This window comes from Microtus ochrogaster (assembly GCF_000317375.1).
Source record: "Microtus ochrogaster isolate Prairie Vole_2 chromosome 6 unlocalized genomic scaffold, MicOch1.0 chr6_random_2, whole genome shotgun sequence".
Taxonomy (NCBI): domain Eukaryota; kingdom Metazoa; phylum Chordata; class Mammalia; order Rodentia; family Cricetidae; genus Microtus; species Microtus ochrogaster.
Window position 1 is genome coordinate 7,874,230 of NW_004949095.1, and position 12,500 is coordinate 7,886,729.

General features: G+C 41.4%; 1 protein-coding gene across 1 annotated transcript in view; it reads right to left on the bottom strand.

Annotated features, from left to right (window-relative positions):
- Pappa2 (pappalysin 2) overlaps window positions 1-12,500 on the bottom strand; it is a 246,201-nt gene that overhangs the window by 73,156 nt on the left and 160,545 nt on the right. Inside the window, exon 14 of the mRNA XM_005363933.2 lies at window positions 3,403-3,574. Within this exon, the coding sequence (XP_005363990.1) occupies window positions 3,403-3,574 (172 nt within the window). The remainder of the gene's footprint in view (window positions 1-3,402; window positions 3,575-12,500) is intronic.

Genomic DNA, 12,500 nt, shown 5'->3' on the forward strand with positions numbered 1-12,500 from the left:
TTGTAGACCAGGCTGGTCTCGAACTCACAGAGATCCGCCTGCCTCTGCCTCCCGAGTGCTGGGATTAAAGGCGTGCGCCACCACCACCCGGCTGACCTATCTCTTTTCAGTCTCTATCCAACCTGCCCTAGAACCAGGACCTCAAGCCTCTTACTGATGCTTGAATGCTTGTCCTAGGACCTGGGGACAAACTGGAGAGGACAAGAGAGAAGAAAGTCCTAGGTGCTTATTCTCCCTGTCCCCCCGAAGGGTTGGCTTGGCTGCAGACTGACTCATCCAGTGGCTGTCTTCTCTCCCTTGTTCTGGTCTTTGATCCTGTAAGATCTGCCGTTCCACAGACCCAACCTTTCAGGCTTACGGGTGAGAGCAAAGCCCCATCACTCTGGACTATTGCACATGGCACAGCATATGCTTCTTTCCTGCCTACAGCTTTTAAAGACATCTGTTTATAAACTTCTCTTGTATTACCTACTTTGGAGCAAGGTGCCATGAATCCAACACTAGACTGAGCTACAGAGTAAGATCTTCTCTCAAAAACTCAAAGGAAAATAATACGAAATAAAGGGTAACACCTTGCATAGTATATGCACTGAATTTCATAACTAATAAAAATACTTTTAGTACATTGCTTAACTTTCATACTCAAAATAATCCTTTCCATTTTGGATACAAACACTAAAACACATGGATGTTGACTAGATTTGCTCATTACCGTGCAAAGAAGTTAGATAGCAACTGTTTCCTACTGGCACCCTTACTAATAAACATACTGATTGATACTAAAAATAACCACCTGTGTCAAGAATAGTGCATGGCACCTAAGAGAGTTAATACACACAGGTGCTTCTATCCAACCTGTGGTAAGTGGGAGTAAGTCTAGCCATGTTCCCAAACTTGCCATTTCAGTGGGCAGGCCTAGAGTGCATTGCCTTTATATAAATAAGAAAATACACATGGAGTACCCAGAAGGGCCTGGTCCTGCACCAACAAGATGCTTTCCAGAGGCAGAAAGTCTAAGAGGGAAGCAAATCCACTGAGTCAGTGGCTAACAACAAAAGGGAAAAGAGAAGCTCACAGATGCTAGCAATGCATTTTAATTTGGTCTATTATAGTCCGACAGCCTTCACTAATGATTAGAGAGAATACAACATAAAGAAAATAAATTAGAAATAAGAGAAATAGAAAACATTGCAGAAGAAAGCAGTAACTCTGAAGAAACGAAAGCTTAGCATCAGGTATTGCAGGAGTGGGGAGGGCAATACCCAAGGAGCCAGCAAGAGGGACAGCCACCCTCAGGCAAAAAAAAAAAAAAAATTCCAACCAACCAAACAAACCAAAACAACAACAACAACAACAAACCCTTGACATAAGTACAGGACTTGAAAGAGTATCAGGACTTTTGAACCGCTTAGGGGAGAGGGGAGAAGGCATCCAGCCAGGTATGAGATGAGCAGGCACTTAGTGACTGTGAAACTCGTGGCTTATTTGGAAAAAACAAGCATCTGGCCATGGGGATAAAGATCAAAGACAGCAGAAGCGTTTCTATGATGAAACTGCAGTTGTCCCATCAGGTGACCACACTGGCACACAAGCCAAAGGTCCAATGACAGCTGAAGGCACCTATCACCCCTGACACTACATCTCAGCTTAGGGCTTTTCTCTGCTTTCCAGTGTGCTCCTGTTGCCAGCCAGAAGGATCCAAGTCAAAGCCAGACACATTTTTTCTATTTAGCTTCAGTTCTCATGTCAACAGAAAGCAAATATCCCCACTGTCTTGTGATCATGAGCCTGGATTGTACAATTTCCTGCATGGGGCCAGAGTCGGGTGACAGTGGCTGGTCAGCTGCAGGGCGCCATTGCTAACTCCACCATGTGTTTGGCAAATACGATCTCCCATCCTCCTTCTAACCAGGTTCTTCTCACACTTAGCACAGTTGGGAGGTCTGGTTCAAACTGCAGCAAACCACTAATCATTTAAAGACTGTCTCTAAACTCCATGTGTAATGCCTGGCTTTTCTCTTGGCTTTTTCAGTATTGCCCATTTTGTTTTAAATTTGTCCAACTTTAATGCGTGACAAACACAGTCTTTCTTCTCTGCTCTTCTTGACCTACCACATACATGTATTTAGTTCCTAACTTATTGAGTTATTTCTGCTGCGTTTTCAGCATGAAGTATCTTTGCCTGAGTTAAAAACAGGTGATAGGAGATCTTTCTAAACAAGGAATTTGATGCCTCAAGCTTCATTAAAGCTGTCTCTGTATAGTTGATTTCTTGAGACCTTCTCAAATTCATAATTGTGTCTTTAAATTCTGACCATGTCTAAGAAAGTGAAATTCTTCCATGGGTTCACAAACTGTTAAGGAATCAATTGGCAGAAAACTGAAATATTACCATTTTGCAAACAATTAATGCCTGACTAGCAATGGTGTGCCTATTCTTTTTCCACTATCATGCATATTTTTGTCTCTCCCTTCAAGCAGTTTACCTTGTACATACTTCCACTATCTCATAATGTGATCCTGTTTCCCAATGGTTGTTTATACTTAAAACTCCCTTGTTGAGTGCTGCAAACTTTCTCCAGGGGAGATGTGAAACTAATACAAGAAGCTTAGCTATGAGAGCACCCAACGCCTATCATTCCACCTGAAGCCTAAAAGAACATTCATCATCCATTGTAATAACTCAACAAGTTCAATACTTTTGTTTGGAATAGTTGCAAATGCAGAAGCAAATTTAAAGAGATTATTTTATTTTGGTTGTTCTAACTGTTGTACATCTAAAATATCATGAAGGCAAAAATTTTGCCTAGGTCTGTCTCTTGAACCATGCTCTTCACTAACACATTCTACTATCTCCAGGCGACCCAAAAACCTGGAAATGCTGCAGTTGAAATGTGGGGTGGGGTATATAAAAACTCAGAACCATGATGCAATCCTGCCTTGGTTGCAGATTTAGTAGTTTGGGATGCAATTTTGTTATATTCTTCCCACAATCCTGGAAGGAAATTGGGAAAGCAGGAGGCTGACACTGAACCTCAGACAAGTTGATGGCAATCGGTTTTGCTATGAATTATGAGCAAGTCTACTTTGAGACATTGTCATCTGTGAAGAAGACAAATTGAGGGTACACTGAATAAGCCCTCAAATCTACTGTCCATACATTAGATACATTACTACTGTCCATACATTAGTGGATACATTAACACCTTAAGGAATCAGTTTCATATGTTTGGACACCTTAAATTTGGTATTGGCAAGTTTCCCTTTCCTTTCATGGAGATCACAGTTTTTGTTCTTGAGGATTTAAGAATTCCCACCCTTCCCAGTCTAACAAAAAAGAAGAGGATAGAGAGCTTCCTGCCCTAGGAACTCTTTCCTTTTAATTCTCAGCTTTCAACTCACCTGCATGTTCCTGAGGTACTGCCCACTGCTGGTCTGAAGTACATACCCCCTTTGGCAAGTGATGGCACACTTCATGTGACCTGGGCCACTGGAGGTACAATTTACCATGTCTGCATGGTCAAGTTGCAGTGGTGTACATCTTCCCTGTTCTCCACATGGTCGTTGGGCACAGCTGGAGACAACAGAAATGGAAACATCTTAGGGTAAACCTAAATGACAACAATATACATATCTGAACAATACACCTACACAGCGGGATGATTTTCTTCATAGTCTAAGTGTGACTCATCACTTTCTTCCATCTGCCTATGAACTATGAGCCATGATAAACATAAAACAGGACAGCTAACTTTCTGTGGCCCTTCTAGGGGAGACAGTCATGATGGGGTGAGGTAGACAATGGGTTCCCAAGGTTCTAGATACTCTCAGAAACGAATTGATCTAGGAATGATGCTCAAAACATTAAATAGCAATATTTCTAGGTCCTAAACAATCAGAATAAACCCAGAACAAATCTCAAAAATTGATCCTGGAGACCCCTGGTTTCATCAGGCATTGGTCCTTTAGATAACTAATCACAAGAAAGTCCCAGAGTGACTGTGTGAAGAGGTTGAGTATCTGAGATCACATACTGGTTGACATGAAATATTTTGACTATGGGTACATACCACTGAAGAGTAGCACAGGCTAAGGAAACCTACCAGTATGAATTGAAAACCTATCACGTGCCAGACACTCTCCTTACCAGAGAATTGCTTCTTAGAACAGTAGTCAGAGAGATACATAAACTCTCCAGGGTTCAAGGAGATTGTAGAACCTGGACTATAATAGGAGCAATGATGAAGAGGCAGTGGGACAAGAAGAGTATAGCCTCCAGACATAGAGGAAACACATTTAACGAAAACATTAGCGCCAGAATTCAGTGCTGGCTCCAGAATTTAATACTTGAATGATACGGAGTGAAGAATTCACACCCTGACGTTTCAGTTTCTTCCCTTATAGGAGAAGATTTATAGGCTACACACTTTACAAGGTTGATAGTGTTCCCAGGTCAACCCCTTTGCTGTCCCACTGCCAAAGGGCCAATCCCATCTCAGTATCTGTTTCTTATCAGGCTCCCTTTTTTTATTTCTCACTTCCACACTTTTTTCAGTTAAATGAAATTTCTGAAAGTCCTCCCTTTTCCAAAAAGCAACCCTCCCCATTCACTTTCTTCCTTCAAATCTCTTGTGAAAGTATAAAAATAACTGCCTTCTAATAATTTATTTGACCTTGTTATACATGCACTTTCTTGTTCTTAAGTTGCTTAGTTACTTATCCATTTACCCACAAGACAATTATCTGAGTGTGTCCTTGATCTCACAACTGGACTTTGAAGTTCTTGAAGAGCAATACTTATTCTTGCCCAATTTTAAATAACCATATTCTTGACTATAGTAACCACAATGAAAACTTACTTTATTAAATTTGTTCCTATTTCAGATAACAAAGCTAATCAATGTTACTAAAATGTAAAATGTATTAAATCACATAAAAGAAAATTATCCTATTATGATTCAACCAGTCTGTCCCAATCACTCAATCACTCATTCACCAATAAAACAAAGTATAATAGTCCCCAAGACCTTAGCATAACTGATGCCATGATAAAGGAACCATTCTGACCAGCATGTAGACCACTAACACTTGCTCCAACAGGGATAAAGACCTAATAATCCAAGACCAAGTTCATAATACCAGGATCTAGACAAGTTCCTAAATGGACTGACCTTATTTTTTGGCTTCTATAGTTTTACTTCTCACTGACTTTCTTGCTAACAAAGGTGTATCAACTAGGACATGGTTTTTTTTGTTTTGTTTTTTTGTTTTGTTTTGTTTTGTTTTTTTTTTGTTTTGTTTTTTACAAAAGACAAGGAATGATAAGATCAGGGTTGTATGATTTGAGCAAGTTCCCCATACAGCCAACAGTTGGTAAAACAGACTTTCTATTCGACAAGAGTATCTGTGCTCCAGTGGAATTATCTCACAACAGCATCAACAAAGAATGTTTTTTTCATGACATTGGACTGCACATGGGTGGTTTCACAAAGACAAAGTCTCTAGTGAGAGAAACTAACATTGTATTTTCTTACTCTTGATGTTCTTGCCAGCAGACAATCATTAGAGAAAGTAGCTATCATCATCACCAATGATGAGCTCTACTTGTCCTTGGTTTGTATTAGTGGTTGATGACTTTATCAAATAATTAGATAAAAGTGTAAGGATGTAGAAAACGAAGTGCCATTAAATATGTACATAGGTCCAACTGTATTTGAGACTTGGTTCCAAAAGCAGTAGTAGGCCCTAAAAGAGGCAGGTTTGATCTGACTGTGATAAATGATGTCCCTAATGGATAGGATTTAAACATTCAGTTGACTCTCATCTCTTTTGTGCATGCCTGAGATGGTGGAAGAAGTGGAGATGCATGATGGGAAGGGATCTTTTTTCTGTCTTACCCCATAGTTATTCTCTAGATGATATAACATCCATGCAACCCAAAGAAATAAAAGAAAACATAAGCTGAGGAAATCAGGATCATTAATGAGTCTGTGTGAATTCCCCAGATCCAATGCTGACCAGAGGGTATGTGATATAAGGAACGAGGCTGTGTCTGAGTCTTTACTCAACATCTGGATAAGGTAGTAAAAACTTGACCATCCGTGGGATGAGCTCAGAATATGTCCTCTATAATATCAAAGAACTTCTAATCCATAAATGCTACATGTTATTCATCTCCAAACCACTGTATCTTCCTCAGCATGTTGAGCAGGAAGGGCTAGAAAAGGGTCTTTAACTCTCTGTGTAATGTCAGCTGATTGCCAAGGAACTTGTATGAAACGGCACACACTATTAAAGTGACTTTATGCGATGAGCCCACATCATCATGAAGGACAAGCACCGAAAGCTAGCACCGTGCGTGAGGTTCTTTCCATTGATATGGCTAGGACCACATTTCTTGTTGGTGTTATGGGCATCTAGCACCAGGAGTGTATACAGAATTTTCATCAGAGCAGAGCACAAGGAACACAAAAAAGGGAAAGGTGTCATGAAGTAAGACCATGAGTGGGGGGCGGGGGAGCAAACTCAAACATGTTTATGAAGTGAGAAACAGTTTCGTGGCAGCTGCTGCAAATTCCTTCACTAGCTTATATTTCCATTTACTTCCTTTTAAAAGAATTTGTTTTATGAGGATGGTGTTTGTCAGGTCGTTAGCTTCTGGTGGCATCTGGTACCAATTGTGGACTTGTCTCCCTTGCACCCCAATCCCAAACCCTCTTTGGGGTTTCTCTTCCACTACAAACACTGCCTTCTGAGTGAGTTTGTTGTCTTCACTATTATCACACCTTGTTACATTCTCCTTTCTCCTAATGTGACCTTGCTTCTTGTAGCATGAAGACAGTGCTAATAGCTCATCTTAAAAAGTCTCAAATGCTTTCTTCTGTTGGTCTCTGGAAAAGGTTGGTGTAGGTGGCAAAAGTGATGCTTTGCAATGAAGTGAGGCTGGGAAGGCAGGAGATGATATTTATCTTGGTTTGACATACAAGGAAACTAAAGCTATTTGGAAACTGGCTAGAGGCCACACATAGAATCAGAGGAAAATCTTCATCCCCTAGGCCTCCTTCCTAGACCAACTTAGACCATGAGGCCTTAAGGATGAGGTTGTACTCCTGCTAGTTTCTGTCCAATCAGGAAAGAGTATCACTGGCTCCATGAACCAAAGGGTTCCGTAGTAAGGTAATAGGTGGGATGCATAGAATATTTATTGGTTCATTTGAGTTTTGAACAGTAGTTTTTCAAATGTGGTAAATGAAGACAGCAGTGTTTGTCCGGGTGCTGTCTGCAAAAATCCCCTAAGTATGCTTCCCCATTGGCAATGTCTCCTTTCTCTCCTAGCTACTTTTTCAGATCTCTCTATACCTCATCACAGTGTCTTCTCAGGCAGGGATATGATGAGATCGGCCAAATGTAAGTTTTAAGTTTTAAGTCAAATGATTTAATTTTTCAAGATTGAATTTCAAGTCAATGGGTCCTTAGAAATCCCACCATGGACATGGCCACCTACTCATTATTCTACCTTTATTTTATTGTTTCTCTCTCTCTCTCTCTCTCTCTCTCTCTCTCTCTCTCTCTCTCTCTCTCCATTTTCTGAGAAGCCACTACATCTTTTATCTGGTTCTGATTCTAAAAGCCATTATGTTGAAAGAACTGAAACAAAGATATTGAATTCAGGAATCCCAGTTAAAGGAACCAGTTTAACCCCAGTCTACCTTCTTGTTGGACAGAATTAACTCCAAAGCCCTCCACACTCTGCCCAAACAATCATTTTTCCTCCAGTGACTGGACATACAAATGATGCCCCGGGGTGAGAAACCTCTGCTATCATGATCCCACAAAAGATTGGTCCTCTGCTCTGGGATGCAGGCTCTCAGTGTACCTGCGTCACAGGTTCATGTAGCTTTTGAGCCATGTTTATTTCCATGCCTGATGACTGGAGTGATTTCTATTTTTTCCGGTGGTGTTTCAAATGGTTATCTGTTTTGTTTTGGTTTCTGAGTCAGGGTCTCATTCTGTAGTCCGGGCAGGATTTGATTTAAAATCTTTCTGCACCTCCTGCCTCTTCATCTCTATGCTAGGATTACAAGTATGCACCACTACGCACAGCTGCTTCAGTTTTTCCTGCCCACCAGGAGTCAGTCCTCTCCCAGTAACGGTCTGGATACTTATAGCCTAACAGAAAGTTTGACAAATTCTAGAGGCCTAGACTGCATGAAATCAAAACTGACTCCAAAAAGATAAATAGATTTCACTGCTGAATCATTATGCTTTAGTGATTATCACAAAGAAGCCTCAGAGTAGGCCAAGAACACATCCTCCAATTCTGACAAAAAAAATTGAATACATTTGAAGAGAGAAATGAATCATGAGCTACTCCTTATGAATTCAAGGCTCCTTCAGAGATAATTTTATCATTACATTGATTTGACCTTAAGGAATGACTAAAATTTGGAAGGGCTAAATACATGTCCTTGGGAGTTACTTCCGAGGCTTTATAGACAGAGAAATGGAGCAATGTAAAGGAAGCATGGAAGAAAACATGATTTCTGCTATCATTGTACAGCGTGAATAACACTCAATATGTCTGGATCTCTTCCATTCTGATCAGCGGATTTAGAGAAATCTATGTTAAAAGGAATCAACATCTGTCCCTGAAGACAGCTTTACGGGGAAGCTCTTTCACTACGCACAGCTGCTTTTGTCCTGTGGTCCTTGTATCATAATAGAAGAATAAAAAAATCTCATTAATATTTATCCAAACTCAAAATCAGGTGAGTGACAAGCAGGTCGAGGTTGAGACCAGAGGATGGATATCATTCTCTGCAGATAGATTAGCCAGACCCACACACAAGCTTGCCATGAACTGCAGCCCATAGGATGCCAAAGCAGATACTGCTTGTTAGTTTTTCAGTTGTCGAGGGCATGGTAGGGATGTTGTCCTCGTTTCCAGGCCAGGTTCACATTGTGAAAGCCCAAGGGTTCCTGGTAGATGAGGAAGTCATGGCTGTCTACCTGCAGTTAATAAACAGCATTGGTCCAATGCCCAGTACTGGCTCACCTTGAAGGAGCCAATCAAAAGTAGTACTGAAAACCTGGTTCCTGCATATTGAGCAGAGGAAAGTTTGAGTGCTAACTGTGGAATGACATATACCAGCTACTAGAAAATCAGGTTTTGCTAAAACTGAAATAGATCTGAAAGATAAATCAACCCAAATCCCTCAATGTAGAAATGGGGAAACTGAACTCCAAAGGAATGGTGTGTGATATTCCAGGACGTCCTGTGGTCCTTGTATCATAATAGAAGAATAAAAAAATCTCATTAATATTTATCCAAACTCAAAATCAGGCTGACCTCAGCTCATGAATTTTCCCAAAGTCAATATCCTACCCTCACTGAGGCATCCAGAAGAGTCAGACCACAATGTTTCTCTTTTCCTAGAATCAATACTCAAAGAAACTGTCTGCTACCCATATCACACTCTTCGAGAAAGAGCCCCGAATGGTAAAGAAAGCTGTAGACCCTGTCATCTGCGTTCTCAGCTTGGTTTGCCCCGCTGACATCTATGACCCTGGGTAAATCTCTTAGCCATTCTGGCTTTCCATCGGCAAATTTGTAAAATAACAGGGTTGAAATAGGTTCCACCGAAGGCCCTGCCAGCGTTAGCATGGTATTTAATTTCACAGATGAGGTGATGGTGGTATTGGGGTGGGAGACCAGAAAATTCGGGAACAGACAGGATGTGGTAGGGAATGCAAGAAAGAGCTTGTCATAATCTTTCTTGCCCAGAAGAAATCTTGTGCTTAAGTCCCACTTCATGAGTTGTTTAGTTAAATAACCTGGTGCTATGCATCTGCCCAAGAAGCGGTGCTATCGACTAAGCAGCAAACACAAAACACTCCCTAGAGGGCCTCATTTAAGGTTAAACAGTAAGGGAGGATCAGATGCCCCTCCACGCTGCTTTATTGATTCTTACTGAAATAAGAGGGTGTAGGCTAAGAAGGAATGTATGCTTGGGATTTGGCAGCAAACAGGAGTAGAGTGTAGCAAAAGGACTGGTGGAGACAGAGCGTTCATTCATCTGCTCGCCGCCATCTGCAAAAACAAATACGACAATAGCAGCCATTCTTAGAGAGTATGTGAGTTCCCAACCTGTGTCCTTCTCACCTCTGGCTTCATTTGTTTTCCGGGATAGGAACCAGGTTAAATGCAGAATATATTTCTAACAGCCTTCTCGGGAAAAACTCCTTCTGTTACTTTGAAGTATTTTATGGCAGGATCATACCAACTGGAAAGGGGAAATTGATTCAGTTTCTGGTCCCTGAAGATTCTCATCTGAACAAAATAGCAATCTTGGTAGCAGTTCTAACTTCTCAGCCACATGACAGAAAAATGACTAGTTACTGCCCCCGGTAGACTTCCCCATCCCTGCATTCTGAGAAAGAGAAGTTTGCCTGTGACCCCTTAAGTCTCAACACTGACTCTGGCTCTCTATTTCAGACCACTCGTCCCGCCAGGCCGAGTCATTGCTTCCTAGAATGTGACCTATTTGTAAGATTAGAAGTAGACTCCGGTGGCCCCAGCACTTGGTAATTCATTTTATTCATTTCTAATTCTGGGCACAGATTTTACCATGTCTGGCCGTAACACCAGAAGTCCCATCCAAATGCCCCTGTCCTTCTAAAAAGAAACAGATTTGCATCAAACGGCCAAAAGTGCTCCCTTTCAAAAGCCCTGTCTCACCAAGTTTCAAAATTCATGATTTTCATGTGGATTATAAAATATGAAGAATACCAAAGAAGGAGTCAAAATAATCTAATTACCAACTAATAGGCAGACTGCACCCTAGCACCTGCCCATCTGAAATAGCCACAGGATTTCTAGCTACATTCCCAAACAATTTCCAAAGGCTGTAGCTCTCTCCGCATGGGGCATTTCCTAATGAGGAATGATTTACTGGAGCTCTGCAAGTGATTGCTTTGTTGATGACTTCCCTGCCCACAATCTGCCCTTGGATAGCAATTAAACTATTAAAGCAGGAGTGACAGCCATCCAGCCATATTCACAAGCCGAGCCTGGGCACTGTGACACTCGGGAAACTAAGTGAGGAGCAACACTGACCGTGTCACTACTAGAAAGGAACCCACAAAGCAAGAAGACATGATCAGCTTAGCTTGGCTGTGACCTCTGTATGAGCTATGGGCAAATGGAGGCCCAAAGCCTTCAATGAATCCTCAATAAGAAGCGGGACACAAAACACAGGCTGAGCCCTTCAGGACTCCTGTTCTTCTGCTCCACACTTTCCAGAGTCCACAACAGACCCTTCCTATGTTAGCTCAGAACCTGCTAGTCTTTAATTGACATCACATTTGTACTATTATTTTATGGTTATTTTAATATTTATAAGAGTTGAGCTTTGCAATATTAATAACTCACTTATGTGGGGAGGTAAAAACAGAATGGGGTGATCTGTAAAGAATGGGGTGATGTTGTAAAGCTAGATGATGCAGCTCAACTTAAAAGATCTCAGCCTGCACATCTCAGATTTGCTGCTACTTCCACATTCAGACTTTCTAGACCTCTGTGATTCTGGCTGAGCAAAAATCAACACCCGGCCAGAGGATCATTCCAACCAAAACCTATGAATGAACGTGTCAACAGGGTCTGCCTAGTTGGTACAGAACTCCAGAAATGTCGGCTTGCTTGTCTTCTCTGTACTTTCTCCACAGCTGCCATGAAAACCCACCATACCAATAAGACTAGTGCTGGGTAAAGCGCTGAGGCGTTGGTGACATTTTCAGCTCCCTCCCCCTTTTCCCACACTCTTTCAATGCTTTTCATCTTTCAGCAGAACTTGCAAAGGCCTCCACTAAAGGATGTTCCAGCAGGGCTCGCCTCAATATTTTGCATTAGCAAGGTCAGAAGGAGAATGTGTGTTGTATAAAGCATGCTCACTTTCTATTTCAAAGAGACCATTAGGGATTGTCAGGACTTCGTGAAAATAATTCCTAGTGGCTGACTCTCAGACACCATGATGGACCACTATGAACTTGGTTTCAAAGGCACTGCTTCGACGTCAGTCTCTTCTTGGTGTTTGAATCCAACCTTGCTATCTCTTTGCTGCAAGATACATGCTGATCATATCTTAGCTTTTCATTGAGAGCTGTCACCTAAGTTATCCTTAGAACATACCCCACCAACGAGCTCCTACACAGTTGTGCATTAATTGTAATAAAAACTATTCAAAAATAGTCTTATCTACATGCTGAGAAGCTCCCAAATGAGAACCATGCACATGACCTTTTACTTCTCTCTATAACTCCATTAGAAAAGACAGTAAAAAAGACTCAGCTTGCTGTGGCTCCCAGTATGGACTGCTGTCCACCCAGCCATTTCTCATTGTCCAGGGGACCCAGAATTTTCTCTAGTGGGTTCTCATCCTTCCCTCTTATTTTATGGGCAAATCATTCTGGGAAAAGAAAGTTGGGCAAGAAATCTAGGGAAC